At 36.2% G+C, this 22,894-nt stretch overlaps 1 protein-coding gene across 1 annotated transcript in view; it reads left to right on the top strand.

The window, feature by feature from the left end:
- The window catches only part of LOC131544472 (adhesion G protein-coupled receptor L3-like), a 309,135-nt gene that overhangs the window by 162,044 nt on the left and 124,197 nt on the right, over nt 1–22,894 (top strand). Inside the window, 1 exon segment of the mRNA XM_058782694.1 lies at nt 22,139–22,153. Within this exon segment, the coding sequence (XP_058638677.1) occupies nt 22,139–22,153 (15 nt within the window).

Raw genomic sequence — 22,894 nt, 5'->3', positions numbered from 1 at the left:
GGCGTTACTGCAGGTCCACCAGGCCAAAGCCCTGAAAGACCTGCACGAGGGTGGTCACGACCTGGCGGGTTGGGTGACTCCTAACACGTTCGCTAGGTTTCATAGCCTACGTGTCGAACCGGTTTCCTCCTGTGTTCTCACCTCAAACGGGTAGTGGCACTGAGAGGCCCGACTCAGAGTCGGCTTGAGGCGTTCTTACGCCTAATTCTCCAGAGAGTTCCTTAACCGGGCAAACCCTGTCGAGTCCTCCGGCGTCCGAACGTGGCGGAGCGTCCGGCACCAGGCCTTTCAGCCAATGAATTCTTGAAATCTGGTGTGAGGTTGGTGTCCATATGAGTGACCCTGTTGGGATCCCATATGTGTATTCCACGTTATACTTATTAAAGCCGTGTTTCCCCTGGCAGACAACGTTCTGTCATCTCTAATGATGCAGCCTAAGCCATCTCAGATGTGCAATAGGGCCCTACGGGGTTACTTCACATGTCTAAATGCCACTTAACCCCCTCTGGGAGGAGGTGACTCCGCAGTGTGCCTCTTCCAAACAGAAGGGCACGCTTCCCAGTGTTATCCAAGTCCTACTGTCTGGGTTGCTCAAGGAACAACAGTAGTTGACCTTCTCTGTGTAGAGCCTGGTCCTATCGTCTGCCTTATAGGAAGGATCAGGAGGCCTACACAGGGCACTGGAAGGGGCAGCTCCTGTGGCGCTTTGGTAGGGATCCCAATTTGTCGGTCATCCGACGTGATGTCTCTGTTCCCTCCTTCAGGGAACGAGAGTTACATACATAACCGAGACATTATTTTTAATTTCAATAATATTTCATAATTTTGCTGTTTTTATATTTGTGACCAAATAAATGAAGCTTTGGTGAGCAAAAGAGACTCTTAACATTGAGCAAGTAATTCATTCCTTTGTGATATTACTTCATAAAGAATTTTGTCCGGGAAATTTAAAATTTTAAAATTTAATAGTAACATAAACATGTAAAATAATTTTAAAAAGTAATTAATATAAAAATAAAAATAATAAAATAAATAAAATAAAAGCAATTATGTAAATAAATAAATAAACATGTAATAATTAAAAAAACAATTGTAAATTACACTTTATAACAACAACCAAACAACAATTCAATTAAAATAAATTAAGTAAATAAATAAAGGGTGTGTTGTCACGTGTCTGCCCTTCTAAGTTCCTGTTTTCCCTTATTTGGCTTAGTTCCGGTTCTTATTAGTTAATCATCGTTCATTGTCCCCACCTGATTTGTATTATCTTGTTTGCTCTTTTGTTCCCGTCATGTTATAAGTCCTCAGTTTTCCCCTTTTTCTTTGTCTGAGCTAAATGTTATTAAATGGAAATGTGTGTTGATGCTACTTCGTTCTCCTGACCTTTATTTAATCTAACCACAACCATGCATCCGTAACGTGTATATACATGCAATAATAAAAAAAAAATATGTAAATTGCGGCCACCACAAACCCGCCGCCGTTCGCAGCCCTCGCAAGCCCTCCTTCAGAGAGAATGGCAAGCCCGCCATCAGAGAGAAATGGCAAGCCCGCCGTCAGAGAGAAATGGCAAGCCCGCCGTCAGAGAGTATGGCAAACCCGCTGTCAAAGAGTATGGCAAGCCCGCCGTCAGAGAGTATGGCAAGCCCACCAGTGACTGCTCCTCGCAAGTGCCCGCCATTGCCAGCTCCTCGCAAGTGCCCGCCATTGCCAGCTCCTCGCAAGTGCCCGCTAGTGCCAGCTCCTTGCAAGAGCCCTCCTTCATCTCCGCTGGTCCCGTCCAGCCCTCCTTCATCTCCGCTGGTTCCGTCAAGCTCCGCGCTTCCAGAGCGCCCCCAAGAGTCCGCGCTTCCAAAACGCCCCCAAGAGTCCACGCTTCCAAAACGCCCCCAAGAGTCCGCGCCTCCAGAGCGCCCTCAAGAGTCTCCGCTGGTTCCGTCCAGCTCCGCGCTGCCAGAGCGCCCCCAAGAGCCCTTCCAGAGGATTCAAGTTCTAAACCTCACCAAAAAAATTTTGGGGGAGGGGGCTATACCCCCGAGAATCCTGCTCCACCATGGGCACCTAAGCTCCCTGCTCCGCCATGGCCTCCCGAGTCCCCTGACCCGCCATGGCCACCGGAGTCCCCGGACCCACCCTGGAGACCTCCCTTGTCCTGGTCCTACACTGGACTCCAGGGCACCCCCCCCGGTAGAACTCTATGGCGCGAGACGCGCCTTCCGGGAGGCTCTTTTGTTCCCGTCAATTTATAAGTCCTCAGTTTTCCCCTTTTTCTTTGACTGAGCTAAACGTTATTAAATGGAAACGTGTGTTGATGCTACTTCGTTCTCCTGACCTTTATTTAATCAAACCACAACCACGCATCCGTAACGTGTATATACATGCAATAATAAAAAAAAAAATGTAAATTACACTTTTTAACAACAACAAACAAACAAATAAGCAAATAAATAAATCTTGGACAGAGGGGAATATTTTCAGTGTGGCATGTACAACATAATACTGTACACATGTGACAGTATCTCCATCATGTAAAGTCTTTTCCTCTAGCAGGACTTATGCTCAGAAGGCATTGATTGTAACTCAACTTTGATAGTGGTTTTGCTCTGTTTAGAGTTTGATAGATGAAGTTCTGAACTGTTGTTGTGTGGAAAACAGCAGCAGGAAGATTCTTCAGAAGTCTCTGTAGAAGCTGTTTTTGGAATGATGTGCCAGTATAAGTCAGAATGACGGAATGCTCATTTTTTGCTAAATGATCCCATGAATATCAAAGAGCCAATTAACAGAACACAAACTGGACGAGTCGTCTGATGGCTTGAGTCCTCACAGTCTCACATGTGTAATTTAATCAGCGTTATCCAGAGGACGTTTGAGAGAGAGCGTTTATTTGTCACTGTCAGAGCGCATTCAAATGTGTTTATGCAGGAGAGACGCATTGCCTGTTTATAATAATATTATCAGTGACAAATGCACCTCAGCGCATATTAAATCTGTCATTCAGCGGTCGCATGAGAGGAGAGTGAAGAAGGGTTGAAAGTGAGCGGAAGATCGGCTTGATGAAGAGAGGACCAGATACCGGAGAAGAAAAAAAACAAAACAAAGATGAACGGACTCATTAATGGAGAGTGAAAAGAGGGCGGAGCTTGTAAACTCACAGCGAGGACAAATACAGCAGGAAACACCTCGCTTATGTTCACCAAGGCTACATTTATTTGATAAAAAATACTGTAAAAACAGTGAAATATTATTACAATTTAAAATAACCATTTTCTATGTGAATGTGATTTAAAATGTAATTTATTCCTGGGATGCAAAGCTGAATTTTCAGCTGTGTTTTTAGTGTCGAATGAGATAATTGAAGTGGGCGGGGCTTCTGAGGTCAGGTGAATCCGAAGGCGGGGTTTTCTGAGCTAATTCAAATATACAGTGAAGACATGTACTGATTTATGACATTCACTTTGTCTTTTAGTGAAGTTGAACTTCTGGTCTTAGTTTGATCAAAGTTTCACTCAGAGAAAGTCTAGAAGAGAGATACTGGTCAGGAAGAGATATTTGCTGATATTTTGCAGTGCAGGACGGCGGTGGGTATCGTGTGTTTGACGTGTGTTAGTATTCATAGAGAAAGACCACCGGTGAGTGTGTGACCGACAGCTGGTGTTTCTCTCTCTGCACATCAAACACACTGGGTCAGCGAAGGTGAGTTTGTGTGCAGGCTGACCCTGAGTGATGGACACTGCTGTTGATGTCTGGAGCTCAAGCTGCCATTATGATCTTGTTCAGCTTTGACCTTGAATTCTTCTGCATAGTCATTGAAACTCACAGACACACACATGCACACACACCATCATCTAACTGTCTTCCAGATAATCAGTGCACACACTCCTCTGTTGTTTCTGGTTAAATTGTATTTGTGACCCGTGCTGGTAAAATGCGTACGGTCTAATTTTGAGCTACAGACAAAAAGAGTAAAATATGTCGATTTTGGTCGAATTTCATGTTTTCACAAGAATGAATTCATTTAGCCCTCATCTAGCAATCCCAGTGCCCCAAATAGTGATTAAATATCTAAATTTATCTTTATTTGTACATTTTCTGAGAGGAGTACCTTTTCTTTTCTCTGCTTCTGTCAGCGTGCGATTCTGAAAAATATACACATACTGTAGCATATACACAGAATTACAGTATTTAAGTAGGCTATTTATGCAAACATAGTCTGTTATGTCTTAAGTGAATATTTGGGGAAAACATCTCATGTGTTACATTATATTATATCCGTGCAATACAGTAGGACTTAATATATAGGCCGTCTGTCTCATTAATGGAAGTCTAACAATAAAAGAAAAGATCACTGCTCTTGATTGAACTGCTTTTGTAGTTTTAATAATCGATTTATTTATAATGAACACAGTGAAGTGATTTTTACATTTGATTATTTGTTTTTCTTACTTGAATGCTTTTGCTTAGATGTAAAATGAAAAAAGTAATGCATTAGGCCCATTTGCTTCTTTCTTATATTTGTTCCAATCACTATTGTTGTTTTTTTGCCTCTGTTCTTATTTTTAATAAGAAAGATAAAATAAAAACTGGCTATATTGTGATTTTTAATATAGTAATTAATATTAAGAAAGGAAGTGGAGGAAACAATGCAGTGTTGCTGGTGATTTTGCTTTGGAACCTTCAGAAAAAAGAAGTTACTTTGCTGACTTTGTCGACTTGAAACGGCTGTAGCTCAGTCATTTTTTCGTCCGATTCCAACAAATCCTATTTCATTTTGAAGGTCTTTTAATGTAGAATGTGAAAATAAAATAACTCATTTTTGAAAATTTGCTCATTGTGACTCATTTTGCCAGCACAGGTCACATATATCAGAGTCTAATGGGGCAGAGCAGGTCAACACGTCTGCTTCTGGCTCGTGTTTGTGTTTGAGGTGAGACGATCTCTGCATCTGTCAGTACTGGGTCGTGATCACCAGTGTTGGGAAGGTTACTTTGGAAATGTAATAGCTTACAGATTACAAGTTACCCAAAATATAATGAGTAGTGTAACTATTTCAGTTACCTCATTATGTAACTGGTTGTGTCAAGGGTCTACAGGTGAAAAATAGCATCTTTGGCTAATTCTGGCACATTTACAGCCATGTTTATTAATGTGCGTTGCCCCTGTACACAAATAAACTAAACTAATCTAAACCACCGGATTTACAAAAAGCAAAGATCAATCTTAGATCACTCTGCTTAGCAATGCCCTTTTCTGTGTGTCAGTTCGTTTGGTGTCACTTAAATCTGTTCGTCGGTGAACGAGGGTCAGATGCTGCAGATATCCAGCTGCTGGTCTGTTCAGACTCTCAGCAGGTGTAGCACAGATATTTCATTAGTGCTTAATTACTGCTGCCTTAAATCCAGATCCCAATAACGCGGTTTCAGCAGGAGTGGGACGAGGAGAGGCGTCCCAGCATGCATTGCACTCGTTTGGTCTGAACAGAGAGAACGGCTGTATGGAGAAGGAGAGCTGATTGTTCTGGCAGGTTTTTCTGCACCTGCGTCTTTCTCAGTCTGTAATCAATCTTGTGTGCATAAGCTGATCTCGCTCTGTGCTGTTCGCGTGTAATGTTCTGTCGTCTCGCCAAACGATTCGCCATCATCGACTTTAACAAACAGCACCTGTCCTCAATCTGCGATCGTTTACCTGTCGCAGGGTTACCGGGGCAACACAACACTGGCATCCAATCAGAGCTTGTGATTTAGAGTTATTATGATTCACTAAAACAAAAACCATAAAAAAAAAACAAATAAATAAAAACATTACTTGAAATATAATAATTGTTAACTGAAATCACATAAAATATACAAATGTTAAATGAAATATATAAAACACGTAAACTGAAACATCTTAACCGAAATAAAATATAAAATAAAAACTTATATTTAATATTGTAATATAACATATTATTTAAGCTATTAAAATATGTAAAATAAAATAAATGTTAATTGAAATCAATAAAATATACAAAACTTAAATATATTATTTAAGCTAGTAAAATATATAAATTTAAATAAATGTTATTTGAAATAAAATATACAAAACTTAAATTTAGTATATTATTTAAGCTAGTAAAAATAAATAAAATTTGAGCTGAAATAACATACAAAATGTTAACTGAAATAAATAAAATATACAAAAATTAAATATTATTTTAGCTAGTAAAATATCTAAAGTAAATGTTAACTGAAATAAAATATACAAAATGTTAACCTGAAATAAATGAAATATACAAAAACATAAATATAGTTTATTTCAGCTAGTAAAAATATCTGAAGTAAATTTTATTTAAAATAAAATATACAAAATGTTAACTGAAATTAATGAAATATTAAAAACCTAAATGTCTAAATTTTCATTCATTTAATTTAATGTAATTTTACTGTATATACTAAAATAACTCAAACTAAAATCAAAATGAATAAAAAATAATATATAACAATGCCATAAACACAACACAATTAGTAAAATGTTAGTTAAAATTAAAATTGGAACATTAAGTGTAATATATAGAATATAAAAGTGATCCGAGCAGTGAATCCAGTGGTTTGCTCATGTTAGCATCCAGTGACCCTCTGCTCTCATCAGCTGCTGCTGTGAAACCAATCAGCACTTGTTAATTACCCTGATGCTGAACGGCCAGTTAATCGGTGTTGGCAGTATCTGGACGCCATCAGGTGTTTATCATGCGCAGGTGATTACAGGTATCGGGCGGCTTTGAATCCGATTAAAGCCAGAGCCAAGAGACCGGCGTGTTCCTGGCCGTGTTCATTGGTCTTCCTGCGACCTGCGAGAGCTTCAGCGAGATCTGGAGAAATCAGAGCATCCAAAGAAGCGTCCGCTGGGCTTTCACCCCAAAAATCACAGAATATAATCAACGTGGACAGTGCTGAAGACCGCCGCTGCTGCGCTGGAAAACAGATCGCAGCTCGTCGAAATCATCTCCGTCTCCTTTCCAAACGGCTTGGCTCTTCTCGAAGCTTTTCCATCCAAGTGTCCACAGAGGACGCAGAACATATCAGTATCAGATTATGGATATACAGAGACCGAAACCATAGCCTTGTGGGTTTATTAATTTGGGTTGTTTTTAGGTCAGTAATTAAATCATCGAGGGCCTAATGAGTCCCATGTTTCATCTGCTTGTCTGATTTCTGACCCTGATGAGGAAATGTGGCCAGAATGGCAGCAGAGACTCAACAACTCGCTTCATAACCACAATTTGGCACTGTTCAGTGCTGTCCCGTTATTTTAATGCATTACAAACTCAAATCCCGGTTTTGTTGCTGTTTGTGTGAGAAATATTATATATTAGGTGTGTAACGATACACATATTCGTATTGAACCGTTCGGTACAAGGCTTTCGGTTCAGTACGCATTATAAACCGAACGATTCGTTAGACTAATCCTATATTACATCTGGAAAATAAAAGAGCTTAAAGTGTGTGAAGTATAATGTTCTCAGTGCCACTGCGCTCAACAAGGCAGCCGAACGACATCCTCCCACCCCCTAAGAAAAGCACGTAGGGTTGTGAGGGTGACATGGTTCGTTAGAGTTTTCCCTCTTTTCTTCATTTTTTTCGCTTTTAAATAGCTTGTAAATGCCTGTGCGCATTTTACATTCAATTTCGAATTAGTGCCAATTCGGCACCAATTGATTGAACTGACAACAACAAAACAGTACGACAAACTCACTTATATAAAACATTGAATGTTTATTTTATTTACAAAACAAATACAAATACACCATGCCATCCACCTTTTTCTTCAACGCGGAAGTAAGCCTTTGGGCGAGACTTCGGGTTCATTAGCCACTACAGGGAAATAACGACAAGAATAACAACGTGCAGTAAATGGTAAAACTGTTTGCACTATAAACCAGTGTGTTCATAATTAAGATAATACATTAAAATAATATGGTAAGACACACCAATTTTCAATATCAAGCAGCAAAACAAACAGTTTCGTACAGCTAAAAATAGCTGGACGCGAACGAGACCGGAAGATAGACCCATATAATTTACAAATGGCCATTTTTGCACCAAGAAAAAGGTGGATAGCCCTCATATAAAATAACAAATACCTTACACAAAGTTTAAATATAAAAACACGGAAAATCAGCAAACGGTGGAACCAAATAAATAAGAAACTAATGTATAAAAAAGTCCGAAATCATCTTCATTTGCATAAACAGCAAAAGTGGAAAAAGCCTTCCAACGTCTAAAATATTTTTAAAGCAGGCGCTGTTGTATTTTGTTTCGAAACTAAATCTTTCACCAACTTCTCGTCTTTCTCAGCTCACTCGTCAGCTGGAATCACTCTCCTCACGGGATAAATGAAATCCGACTCCTGCAGCTGATCTGAGATGCGAATGTTGTTCGGCACACTGCATTGTTCAAAGTAAAAAAAAAAGATCATACTTTATGATGTTAGTTTTAATAAATACAATTTAAAAAATGTAAAAATTAAGGAAATTTCTCTGGCATTTCTTTCTTTTTGCTGTATCGAAAACTTACCGAACCGCTACACCGCTGTGTCGTATCGAACCGAACCGTGAATTTTGTGAACCGTTACACTGTTATTAGATATGTATTTGCCGTTTTTAAAATTGTGCTTTTGGTCTTTGCTCAGCTCAGAGAAACTGTTTGACTGCATAAAACTATTAAAATACAACAACTAGTTCATAATTTTTTACATTTACTGAAATAATTAATTATATCAATCAATCAATAATAATAATAATCATTTTAATTACAAAAAATATACAAGATTTTGCAGATCTCCCAACATTTTACATTCTGTTATGATGCTCAGGGAGTATTTAGACTCTTTCAGTTCAATAAGACAAGTAAACAATCTAATTCTATTTTATTCCATTTTGAATTACAATTTAAAATTTTAGTATTGAATGCATTTATCAAGCTCAACTATTTAAGTCTCTTACTCAAGATATTGTAAGGAAAAAAAAAACCCAAAAAACTATCCTGTAACCTTGTAGTAACTACCTTGTCACTACTGACAGCTTAATTGCACAATTTCTATTACATTTTAATTTATGTTAATGTTTACTGCTAAAAAATGACATGTGAATTCAATATTATTATCATATTGTAATAATATATAATATATAAATATATTATAATGTTCTACTCACCAAGGCTGCATTTATTTGATCAAAAATACAGTAAGATTGTGAAATATTAACAACACATTATTATTATCATCAGTGTTGAAAACAGTTATTTCTTTGGGAAATGTGATACATTTCAATTTTCAGGATTCACAGATGAATAGAAACTTCAAAAGAACAGCATTTATTTGAAAGAGAAATATTCTGTAACATTTTACATTTATTTATTGTCACTTTTGATCGATTTAATGCAACCTTCCTGAATAAAAGTATTAATTTCTTAAAAAAAACACCCTTATTGACCCCAAACTTTTGTATAATACAATACAATACAATACAGTACAATACAATACAATACAAAATACAATCATAAGAAACTAAATGAATAATAAATATACGGCTCATATAATATACATTTTTAACTCTTTTGGTTAAAAGAGTTAAAATGAATGACATTAAAGCACTGATCATTTGTAGGAAAGAAGAGGAAAACAACATTTTCAGAGGCTGTTTTGTGGCGTTTCATGGTGAGGCGCAGTAGCAGGATTATCAGTGTTTACGTCAGATCACTGCAGGAGCGATTGTAACCTCGTTAGTCTAGTTCACTTTCGCCATTACCAGGCCATTTCAGAGGATTTCAGTTTTGATTCAGAGAGATTATTTACACAGCAACACCTCGCACTCACACCTGCTGTTACACACGACCTGCCAACATGAGTGTGTGTTTGTGTGTGAGGGGATTTCATACACCTGACTGCTATTTCTGTGTGGTTTTGATCAAGTGTGAAGAGTGAAATTGACCGATTATGTTTTATGCCAACTGAACTCACTCTCGTTAGCTCAGACTTTATATATTTGTTCATTTAGCTGTCCAGAAAACTGTATGCAAAATAATGTTTTTAAAGCAATAGTTCACCCAAAAATGAAAATGTGCTGAAAATTTACACCCCCTCAGATCATCCAGGATGTATTGAGTTTGTTTCTTCATCAATTTCTTCATCAGACCGCAGGGCCGGGTCTGAGATTTTCCTTTTGCCCCTCGATCATCCAAGATACTTAATTTTTGTGATTATTTATTAAACTGACCAGAGATAAATAGCCTAGTGCGGTTGTATTTTTCTTGTGCGCCTCACGGCGCACGTCCCTACATCTCCCCCTCACACTGACAGAATTTCATGTGAATGTTCACGTGATATTACCGTAATTTTACATTCTGACTTGTGAAAACCATTCACGTCCTCATCCTTTTTATGAGCTGTTTTCCGAAGCTTTCTCGCTTCTCAAGACGGCCACGGTCAATAAACTCTGCTCTTTAATTGCGCTCTAGTCTCTGGTCAAACGCGCTCAAACCACTGCAGTCTAATCTGTAGCCTAATGTAATCTATTAACTACGCACATCATAATGTTTTAGGCAAGTAGGCTATCCATATTATGACTGAATTTGAATTTAAGCTGATCACGTTTAATAAAAATACATTTTAAGTTTAATTATAATGCGCATGTCCACTATTATTCAAACAACGAACAAATTATACAGCGATCAAAGAACATTTACAATATCAAAGAATATTACTGAATTGTGAGTGTAAGCACTCTAAAAAAAAAACTATAAGCTGTAATCAGTGATATTGTCTGCAGTGTATGATAAATTAATCTCTTACATCACACGTAGGCTACATCTATTATTACATACATTGTTGTTTCTGATGAGAGAATTTGATAAAGTGCATTGACCGAAACTTTTGCGTATCAGCGATGCTAATATTTAATAAAATCCCCTTAAATAATAAAAATATTAAAGAAAAAATTATTGAACTAAAAGCACAAATATATATTGGTTCGCATATATAGGCTACATCTTCATTTGTATGTTAATCTATAAAAGTTTGGGCTGTTTGTAGGATTTTGTCAAAAATCCCCCACCGTGGCCCCGCCCTGCCACATCAAGCCCCGCCCCCCAGCACCCCCCAGATAAAATATGTTTCCGCGGCTATGCCATAATCCAGAGTAATGCTTCCTCCAGTGAAAAAGAGGTCTGTTCTGAATCAGGAGAGACATCTGCACAGATCAAAACAGCTCTAAACAAATATGTATGTGGATTGTGATGTGAGAGACAACAGGAGATGGCCTTTTTCACTGGAGGAAGCATTATTATGGATTATAGAATCATATTTAAAATGGAAACAATGGTTTGAAGTTGTGTTGACTAACATACTAAAGCACATGTAAAGCACTTGATTGTTATTTTAACTCTAGCGTGTTATTCAGTATTACATTTAAATTGAATATAATTTGTTTAAATACGTGACATACAAGTTTCAATAGAAATGACATTAAAGTATATTTTAGTTTATAATTAATGCTTGTCAGTACATTCATCAGTACTTAAGTGGGTCAAAAATCACTCTAAAGTTCAGCTAATTGATATTGATATAAACTTGAACTATAATGCATTTTAGGCAGAGTGTGTGTAAGGCTGTGCAAGGCTTAGCCTTCCCATGGCCACGGGTCTAGAATTAACAGGGGCTTGGGGCAAAAATGCCACCAAATTGGAAAAATATGCCCCTGTATAATTAAACTAAATCTATTAAGGTTGTCACAAATGAAGTGAAAATGAAATGAAAAGTGTCAGTTGCAGCATTAAATTTAGATCTGCTAATGATGCATCAAATTATGCATTTTTACAGCATTCCACATTATATCCAATCACACACGATTCTGTTGAGCTTATGAATGCGATGGCCAATCAGAGGCGTTCAGACGAGTTGTGTTGAATGCGCGCACGCTGACTGAATTCTAAACTCGCAAATTCTCTCATCATATAACAAAGTGGAAATGTACGTACGATGTAAGTAAGAGATTCATTTGACATTGTAGGCAGCTTTATTGATTATAACGGGAGTTTTTGAGTGTGCTTAAACGCTAGACTGAAGTCAGTCATCATGTTCTTTGATAATATATATAAATATAATTTATGTGCTGTTTGAAAAACCATGGAAATGAAAGCGTTAGTAACTTACAATGTTTTTATTAAATTATGATCACGTTATATAGCCTACAAGTTCAGTCGTATTAAAACTATTTTGTGACATGACACCCATTTCTGGTATTTATGGAAGTCTTTTTTCCACCACTGTCACTGAATAATAATTTAAAAAAAATAATAAAATAAATAATAATAATAATAATTAATTAGTCAGAATTAGCTACGAGATATAAACTCACAATTTTTTCAGTGGGAACCATATGTGTTTGCCTAAAAGACGGGGCTATGTTGTGCGTGTTAATAGGATTACACTAACATTAGCCTCACCCTGGAGTTGGTTCACCCTCTGCCTATGAGTGTGTTCCTGCTAATTCTAGCGTGTGCTCCATATCTTCTGCTGCAGTCGTTGTGTATATTCTGTGTTTGTGTGTTTGACTTTGTAAAGAGTCAGTGTCAAGCGTTAATTGTTGATCCTGCAGTTGGGTGGAAATCACAGTCCCAAAGCACTTAATTTCCCTTTAACACGCGCACTCACAAACCCTCCAGACGCACTGCAGCAATCAAACACAATCACCGCCGTCACCACAGCCATTCATTTGGAGATTTTTAAGTGCTGTCAGGCCTCGCGTGTCTGAGACGGGTGAATCTCACCGTCGTCAGGGTCACATTTCAGCCCAAAATAAGAATAAAGCATAAATGACTTTCTGCGTCAAATGGACGCTTTATCTGAAGCCATGTATACGGCCATTCAAGCTGCATTTTCAGTTTCAGAAATACAGTGAGGAAAATAAGTATTTGAACACCCTGTTATTTTGCAAGTTCTCCCACTTAGAAATCATGGAGGGGTCTGAAATTGTCATCGTAGGTGCATGTCCACTGTGAGAGACATAATCTAAAAAAAAAAATCCAGAAATCACAATGTATGATTTTTTAACTATTTATTTGTATGATACAGCTGCAAATAAGTATTTGAACACCTGAGAAAATCAATGTTAATATTTGGTACAGTAGCCTTTGTTTGCAATTACAGAGGTCAAACGTTTCCTGTAGTTTTCACCAGGTTTGCACACACTGCAGGAGGGATTTTGGCCCACCTCCACACAGATCTTCTCTAGATCAGTCAGGTTTCTGGCCTGTCGCTGAGAAACACGGAGTTTGAGCTCCTCCAAAGATTCTCTATTGGGTTTAGGTCTGAGACTGGCTAGGCCACGCCAGAACCTTGATATGCTTCTTACAGAGCCACTCCTTGGTTATCCTGGCTGTGTGCTTCGGGTCATTGTCATGTTGGAAGACCCAGCCTCGACCCATCTTCAATGCTCTAACTGAGGGAAGGAGGTTGTTCCCCAAAATCTCGCAATACATGGCCCTGGTCATCCTCTCCTTAATACAGTGCAGTCGCCCTGTCCCATGTGCAGAAAAACACCCCCAAAGCATGATGCTACCACCCCATGCTTCACAGTAGGGATGGTGTTCTTGGGATGGTACTCATCATTCTTCTTCCTCCAAACACGTTTAGTGGAATTATGACCAAAAAGTTCTATTTTGGTCTCATCTGACCACATGACTTTCTCCCATGACTCCTCTGGATCACCCAAATGCTCATTGGCAAACTTAAGTCGGGCCTGGACATGTGCTGGTTTAAGCAGGGGAACCTTCCGTGCCATGCATGATTTCAAACCATGACGTCTTAGTGTATTACCCACTCTTTTACTCCCAGCTCTTTTCAGGTCATTGACCAGCTCCTCCCGTGTAGTTCTGGGCTGATTTCTCACCTTTCTTAGGTTCATTGAGACCCCACGAGGTGAGATCTTGCATGGAGCCCCAGTCCGAGGGAGATTGACAGTCATGTTTAGCTTCTTCCATTTTCTAATGATTGCTCCAACAGTGGACCTTTTTTCACCAAGCTGCTTGGCAATTTCCCCGTAGCCCTTTCCAGCCTTGTGGAGGTGTACAATTTTGTCTCTAGTGTCTTTGGACAGCTCTTTGGTCTTGGCCATGTTAGTAGTTGGATTCTTACTGATTGTATGGGGTGGACAGGTGTCTTTATGCAGCTAACGACCTCAAACAGGTGCATCTAATTTAGGATAATAAATGGAGTGGAGGTGGACATTTTAAAGGCAGACTAACAGGTCTTTGAGGGTCAGAATTCTAGCTGATAGACAGGTGTTCAAATACTTATTTGCAGCTGTATCATACAAATAAATAGTTAAAAAATCATACATTGTGATTTCTGGATTTTTTTTTTAAGATTATGTCTCTCACAGTGGACATGCACCTACTATGACAATTTCAGACCCCTCCATGATTTCTAAGTGGGAGAACTTGCAAAATAGCAGGGTGTTCAAATACTTATTTTCCTCACTGTATACCTTGACCTTGTTGTTGTCAGCATCAAGTTCTATCATTTAAACTACAGGAATGAAAAATCAGGAATAAAAGAATAAAAAACCCCTCCATGTATCACAATCTGTTCACAAACATTTTTTTTATTATTATTATTAAAAATTGCATCAAATATTTAAATGCATTTTATTTCTTTAAATCAGCATAATGTAAAAAAATAAATTACAATTAAAATACACACCATTATTTTTTTGCATTAAAGTAGTTGTAATAATAATAATAATGTATGTATGTATATATATATATATATATATATATATATATATATATGTGTATGTATATATGTATATATATATATATATATATATATATGTATGTATGTATGTATATATGTATATGTGTGTGTGTGTGTGTGTGTGTGTGTATATGTTTTTTTTTCATTTAATTGCAATTAACAAGCTATTAAGTGTTAAATAAATAATAAATACTTTAAACAATATGCAATGATTTATTTCTTGGATTTGACTTTATTTGGTTTGATGTTGGGCTGAACTGTATCCTGGTCATGTTGTTGACAGCTGTCATGACCTCTCTCTGTGAGTCAGATATGATTGCCATGTATTGACACACTAGTTGTAGTGCGGTTTCTTGCTGATTGATGCGTTGACATGGTTAAAGTGAGGTAGCTGGAAGACACCTGGACACTTGAGTGTGTGTGTGTGTGTGTGTGTGTGTGTGTGTGTGAGAAACACCTGCAGCCAGTAGTTGTTAAATCAGCTGTGTTGACATGCTCTAATATGTTTACTCTTATCAGCTACACACACATTTCCATTCATTCATAATTCAGCGGCCACGGCTCCTCAGAGGTCAAACAGCGAAAGCACTTTAATGCCACTTTAAAGCTGCTGCTGGTTTGGACTTCATCTGACAAGCAGAAAACGGCTGTTAAGGCGACTGTTTTCCTGCTCTTAATGAAGCGTTTCACTGTAATCAGGAGACTAAACACTTCTCTAATCAGCCGTTTAGCACTGACTCAAAATCAGTGTGAAATGCCATTCACATTTTATTTCCATAATATGATATATTTCACAGAGAAGCAGGATATTTGGGGATCTTGATTTTATCCATCTGGGATTGATTGGATGATGAGAAGAGTCGGTTTGACAGGCGGTGGGAGAGGAGAATATTTCAGCGCTCAATATGCTAAATAAAAGAATTGCTCAAAATAACACTGTCAATCTCACACCTTGTGAAAAAGAAGTGCACTAATTGTAGTGAATGTGCACTTATAGTGTACTTCAAATCTTTAAAGTGTTTTAAAAAACATCTATCTATCTATCTATCTATCTATCTATCTTATATTTAAATAGGTATATTTTATTGTGATTTCTACCAACAATGTAATTATGAGAAATTACATATGGATGTACTAGGAAAAAAAAAAAAAAAAATTCTAAAGTTCGGCTAATTACTAGAGAAGCACCGATTGCAATTTTCTTGGCCTATTCCAATTTCTGATTCTTTTGTATGTGTGACCTGCCGATACCGATTTTTGCAGATTCCAATTTTCTTTCTAAAAACGATATAATTTTGTAAACTATAATTGTTTACGTGGTTCGAGGTTCGAATTACACATTATTTTCCACATACTGTACATTATTGTTGCTCCACTATGCTCTGCCTTTCTGAAACGTGCCTTTTTTACAAAGCTCATCGTTCTGAGAAGTGAGGTATGCTCTGATTGGCCAGCTATCCAGTGCGTTGTGATTGGCTGAATACCTTAAGCGTGTGACGGAAATGTTACGCCCCTTACCGTATTGTGATGCCGTGTCTTGGCCTTTTTACAGTCTATGGTCCCGGCGCGATGAGACTAAAACCCCCTATAAACGAGGCATTTGTTGCATTCAATGAGGACATAATTACTGATTATAATGACTCATATGGTCTTTTTACAAGTGATTAGATGATGATTAACTAATCATTTACAAAACATGACTGTGCATTCAGAAATGATTAAGTAATATGCTAATGGTGTACAAATCTGTCATAAGGTATCTTTAAAATAGCATATCATGAAATAATCAAACACATCCTTGGTAAATGGTTAATAAGTTACTAGTTAATATATTATTAATCACTTATAAATCATTGAAATATCAACATTGTACTATTATCTCACAGTTAAAAATACTCTGTGTGTGTCAGAGAAGACATCTGTCTAACCCTCACCAGTCAGCCTTTACACTGCAGTACACACTACAAAGTATTCAAAACCTGTTGTGTAAACGCATTAATAAATCATTTACAACAATTTCTGCATCCCCTAATCTAAAGTGTAAACTACTCATCAGTTGTAAATGTTTTACTCATCATTCGTAGATCTTTCAGCCCAGTGTATACACACACACACACACACACACAACCTGTAACCGGCAGGTTTGTAAAACATTTACAACTGATGAGTAGTTTACACTTTAGATTAGGGGATGCAGAAAGTGTTGTAAAGGATTTATTCATGTATTAGTAAATAATAGTACAATGTTGGGTAACACTTTATAATAACTGCACGCTATGAATCATTAGGTAAGCATTGGTAAATATTCAGTTCATCCTTTATAAAGCATTGTCCCAACATTAATAGTCATTAGTAAGCAGTTTATAAATACAGCTATAAATGCCATGTTCTAGATTTATAAGCATATCTATTGCAAAGGAGACTTAAAGGTTCAGTTATCTTCCTAACAGAAAAAAAATAAACAAACACAAAGCAGAGGGATACAGAACTATTTATTTCAAGATGCATAAAAATGAAACTGTACACTTGAATTTTATTTATTTATTTTTTCTATGGAATTCCAGAGGTTTATTTTTAATTTTTTTATCAAGTGTACAGTTTTACAGTTGCATTTTTTTGCGTCTTGAAAAAATATTTCTGTGTTCTGTGTCCCTCTGTGTTGTGTTTGTTTAACTTTTCTGTTTGGAAGGTAAATGAGTCTTTAAATCTGCTTTGTAAATGCTTTATAAGGTATAAATATTCCTCACTTTAGATGAGCTCACAAAAATAGATGGCTGGCGACTAGTAAATGTTTTATAACTACCTGACTTAATCATGAATAACAGCAGGAATATGTGTTAATAAAGCATGTATTAATACACAGAGCAACTATTATAATGTGTCTGAATAATAAGATTTATAAATGTACATTTAAATAGTTTATTAATCATTTACTCACACCTTCTAAATGATCTTATGAACCACTGGCAACTCCTAAATAACTGGTTTGTAAATAACATCATAATTTAGAAATGATTAATTGATCATTAATAAAGTATGAAAATACAATTATTAAACATCATAGATATGCTCAAGAACAAAACATTTATAGCTGTATTTATAAACGGCTTACTAATGCCTATTAATGTTGGAACAATGCTTTATAAAGGATGAACTGACTATTTACTAATGCTTAACTAATGATTCATAGTGTGCAGTTATTATAAAGTGTTACCCGATGTTGACATTTCAATGATTTATAAGTGATTAATAATATATTAACTAGTAACTTAACTAATAACTATTTAAATAAACAAATTTAGTTGACTAACTTTCAACATTTTTACAATTTAAATTGAACTAAAATATATTGTTTATACCATAACAAAAAAAAACACAGTATATTAACCTTTTAATAAGGATTATTTCATGATGCTATTTTTTAAGATAACTTACGAAATAAATCTTTAGCATATTACTTAATCATTTGTGAACGTATAGTCATGTTTTGTAAATGATTAGTTAATCATCATCTAATCACTTGCTAATTATTTATACCATAATCTACAAAACATAGATAAAAATATTAACATATCACTTATTAATCATTTGAATGCATAATCATGTTTTGTAAATGATTAGTTCATTAACTTATCACTTGTAAATTACTTGTAAATGAATTAACAAAACATATATAAATTGTTAGCATATCACTTATTAATTGCATATGAATGTTTTGTAAATGATTAGTTCATCATTTACTAATCACTTATAAATGCCTTACAACTGAACGTTATTATAAAGTGTTACCAACATCACATTCATTTCACTCATTTAGAGTATATTATTTTATAAGTACTCCTATTAATATATATATATATATATATATATATATATATATATATATATATATATATAATATTTAAACAATTTAGTCTTACAACTTACAACTTACATACAAAATAAATTATTCAGAAAGGAAAGGCATTGAAGACATGGCAGGCAGTAAGAAGAAAAGAAACAATAAATGAATGCATAATGTACCCCAATAAATACACAAATAGATAATTAATAGTACAAATTATCTTTCTTTTTAAAGTGTGTTGCTTTTTTTACAAGGGAAAACTTGTGTGTGACATCACCATTAGTGGGCGGAGCCTCGTCTCGCATTTCATTTCAGGTTGAATTCCAGTATTTTTGTGTGATTCTGATGTTTGCTGTTGAGATCCAGACACACACCTGATTATAATCTCCTTCATTTTCACTCTGTGAATCGCTAATAGCTTTGCTGCACACTGATTTGAGGGGTGTGTGTGTGTGTGTGTGTGTGTGTGTGTAAATGGCCTTGTCTCCCAATTACATGATTTCCTTTGGACAGTGAACCCCAGTTGGTATCCATGGCAGCAGAATGGTGTCCATGGCAACCTGCTGGTCCTCACTTTGGTGACCTTTTGAGTTTTAGTGCTTTTCTGATGCCTCACATCAATAAGCTCCGCCCACATGCCAACATGAACCAGTAGCCCTGCAGAGCTGCCTGTACAGATGCTATTTAAGGCATCAGACGTGTTAAACACATTCGTCTAAAAAGAAAGAGTCAGTTACAGGGGCGTTTCCAGGATTGGCACTCCCCATATATTCTATCCCCTAACACTAACCCGCACAGAAAATGTTCTGCAATTCAGGACATAGATGTGACCCCCCTCTCCCAATTTTCCATACCACAGATTTATGTATTTATTTTTGTTTGTTTGTTTGTTTTTTGCCTTAAAATTTATTCATGTTTTTCCATATATTTACACAAAATGGGAACATGATATGTAAAATTCACATTAAAGAAGATCTGCATATTTACTTATATGTTCATTCATTCACGTAGGTAATTCATGGAAAATGTGCCCTGCTTAATTGGACGATTTCTGCTGCCTGGATGAAAACAAACACTTATAAAATGAAAATGACATGATATTACCACTATGACCAGTAGATGGCTGCAGAGGATCGCTCATTGATTCATTTGCCGTTTCCACTCCCTAATATAATTATTTTCACATTTTATGCTGTTGGATGTATAATTAGACATTAGAAAAGCACTATTATAACATAAAAAATAAATAAATAAATAAAATCTTGTCAAAGTTCAGCAGTGTTTTGTACTGAAGTATGAAGAGTATGAAGAGTTTCGATTTTCTGCTAAATAGTTGAGCAGTCCTCATTTTAATGCATTAATGAAAGTAACGTCAAAGGGTGAGTGATTTATGTAGCTACTTACTTGATAATATTTTGAGCTCATTTAAAATTCTAAACAACAATTTTAGAATTTGTTTATTTTTAACAAATAATATTTTGATTAATTATAAACTTTTATTAAATACATTTGTAAAATGTAGCTCATCAGAATCATGGGTTCGATTGAAAAATGTAGGCCTGTATGTTAAATGCAATGCAGTTTGCCCTGGATAAAAGTCAAACGTAAAGAGCCCTTGAGCAGATCTGATAAGACCAAAATGAATGAATGAATAATAATAATAACCAAAAAATGAATGTTTTATTTACTTTTAAGTAAGTGTGCATTAAACGATTTGAAGGCTATCAGCATTAAAAGTTAAATCTGTCATTGCAGCTTTTTGAAGCGCAAATTTAGTTTGGAAGGATGAAATAACAGTACTTTTTTTGTCAGTTATTTTATCAGTTATTAAATCAGATACAGATAGAGAAGCACAGTAAAATGACATTTATTTGAATGCATTTGTGAGAGTGTGATTGAATTAGTCCTGCCTGTCTGTGCAACGTCTCTCTACTAATAGTGAAGCTGTGGGAAAATGAAATTTTCGCTAGGTTATAACTTTTCTAAGCAAATTTATTGATATATCACAGGGCAGCGTAGACTATATTTTTTGGTTTGTGTGCGAGTGATCCGTTATAGGTCTGTATGTGTGTGCATGCTACAATCCTTGTAGGCAGTACTAGTTTAGAAGGGCTATTGTGCTCGTGATTGAGCAGCGGTGGAGCAAAACACACAATTCTACAACTTTCAAAAGATCCCTGCTTCAGTCAAAATCAAGCTGCTCCGCTCTCACTGCACTTCAATCCCATACTCTGCTTTGGGGTGGAAAAGCTCGTTTTTAGGGTGGCACCCTTGTGGACACGCCACTGGTCAGTTAGATATAAACATACATTTATTTCAAATATTCGGCTCAAAAGGTTTTGTTGAGATGTGATTTGTTCTGTTTGGACTGTGATTAACAGGATGTGATTAATCCTGTTCTGTCCAAATAAAAGATAACAGAACCAAAGAGATCATGCAGACTTTCACATTTAGTTTGTGTGTGTGTGTGTGTGTGTGTGTGTGTGACACACTCTACTGTTCAAAAGTTTGGGTCCCAGGTCACTAAGCTGTTTCTTCTCCATAATGTTGTAAAATATTATTATAATCTAAAATAGCTGTTTTCTATGTGAATATATGGTAAAATGTAATTTATTTCTGTGATCAAAGCTGGATTTTCAGCATCATTACTCCAGTCTTCAGTGTCACATGATCTTCAGAAATCACTCTAATATACTGATTTGCTGCTCAAGAAACATTTCTGATTATTATCAATGTTGAAAACAAATCAAGACATCCCCAAAGTTATTATTATTATTTTTTTTTTTTTAATTTCATTTTTTTAAAAGCTCTAGCTCACTTCTAAGCTATTGTTTGTCCACAAACTGTAGTTATGTAAACCACACAAACACACACACACACACAAACGCAAATTACTGTATGAATGTTTTTCATAAACAGATTTACGTGATAAATGATGTGACGTGCCATTATGTGTCTCGCTGTTTGATTTAATGTCTGTCATTGCTGAATTCCCTGTTATATCTCACAACTGTCTTAATCATTTACTGCTTCAACTAGTTTTCTCTCTCTCTCTCTCGCTCTCTCTCTCTCACACACACACACACACACACACACACACACACACACACACACTCTATAATCTGAGATCTTCTGTTTCTCCACAGGTCTCTGCTGGAAGGTTTGCTGCTACACAAACATGTTTTATCTCTTGTATTAAGTCGGGTGCACGGTGTGTGAGTTTTGCCGTCTTAGACACGTTTTTGAATCTGCTTGCTTGAGTTTGAGTAAACGCTGTGGGTTTGGACCGAACTCAGAGATGAGACGTTCATCATACAGTCTGACAGATGTCGATCAGAAAGAACGGGCAGAAATCACACAGTTTGCACTCGACTTCATTGTGACACAAGAGCAGATGCTTGTTGTTCCTCAGGTTGTTCTGGGGAAGAGGAAAATGTTGACTCTTTATTTCATTGCTCTGATTTTTCTCTCTGTCTCTGTTTTTCTCCTCCATGCCTAAAATAGAGGTGGAACAGAAAGGTAAAGACGTGTTTCTTTCACCCCGTATAGCTTTCTGCCAACATGTTTAACATTTTCTCAAGTAAACCATCATACATTTATTCATGCCTGAGAGGTTATTTTGACACTGGCTTTTTCGCGATATTTAAACACTGCTCAGCGTGGCACTCTGTGTGTCTGCTAATATTATATTTGATCGGAGGAAATGTTATGTATGTGGTGGAGATGGTGTTGTGGTGGGCTCATGTTTTCTCGTAGGTCTTCAGCTTCATTTCAGTTCATGAGTGTTATAATGCTCTTCTCATATGCTGCTCAGAACACAGACAAAACTGCATTTTATTGGATGAAGATGAGTGCAATGTGATGCCGTCAATTTTGTGGAAAATCTATACATTTTAAAGGTGTATATCTGCTTGAAGATATAATTTAATATTGTTTTATGTTTTACAAACAAACAAAATAAAATATTTGAACACATATGCACCTTTAAAATGTAAAATAAAATAAATACATTAATTTATTCATTCATGCAAAGAATAAATTAATTCATGCATTATAGATTACCTTAAAGCAGAGGTGGATTAAAAAGCACAAAACTCCACAAATAAAAGCCACACACACACACACACACAAACAAATAAATAAATACCTCCAAATCTGAATTGGATTTTATAGAGTATTTAAACAATTTAAGGGGCGATGTATTTTATGGCATTTTATAATTGCATTTAATGCAATTATAATTAATTTAATATTACAGCA

Source organism: Onychostoma macrolepis, chromosome 07 (genome assembly GCF_012432095.1).
Source record: "Onychostoma macrolepis isolate SWU-2019 chromosome 07, ASM1243209v1, whole genome shotgun sequence".
NCBI lineage: Eukaryota > Metazoa > Chordata > Actinopteri > Cypriniformes > Cyprinidae > Onychostoma > Onychostoma macrolepis.
This window is presented reverse-complemented; position numbering and strand designations above follow the sequence as displayed.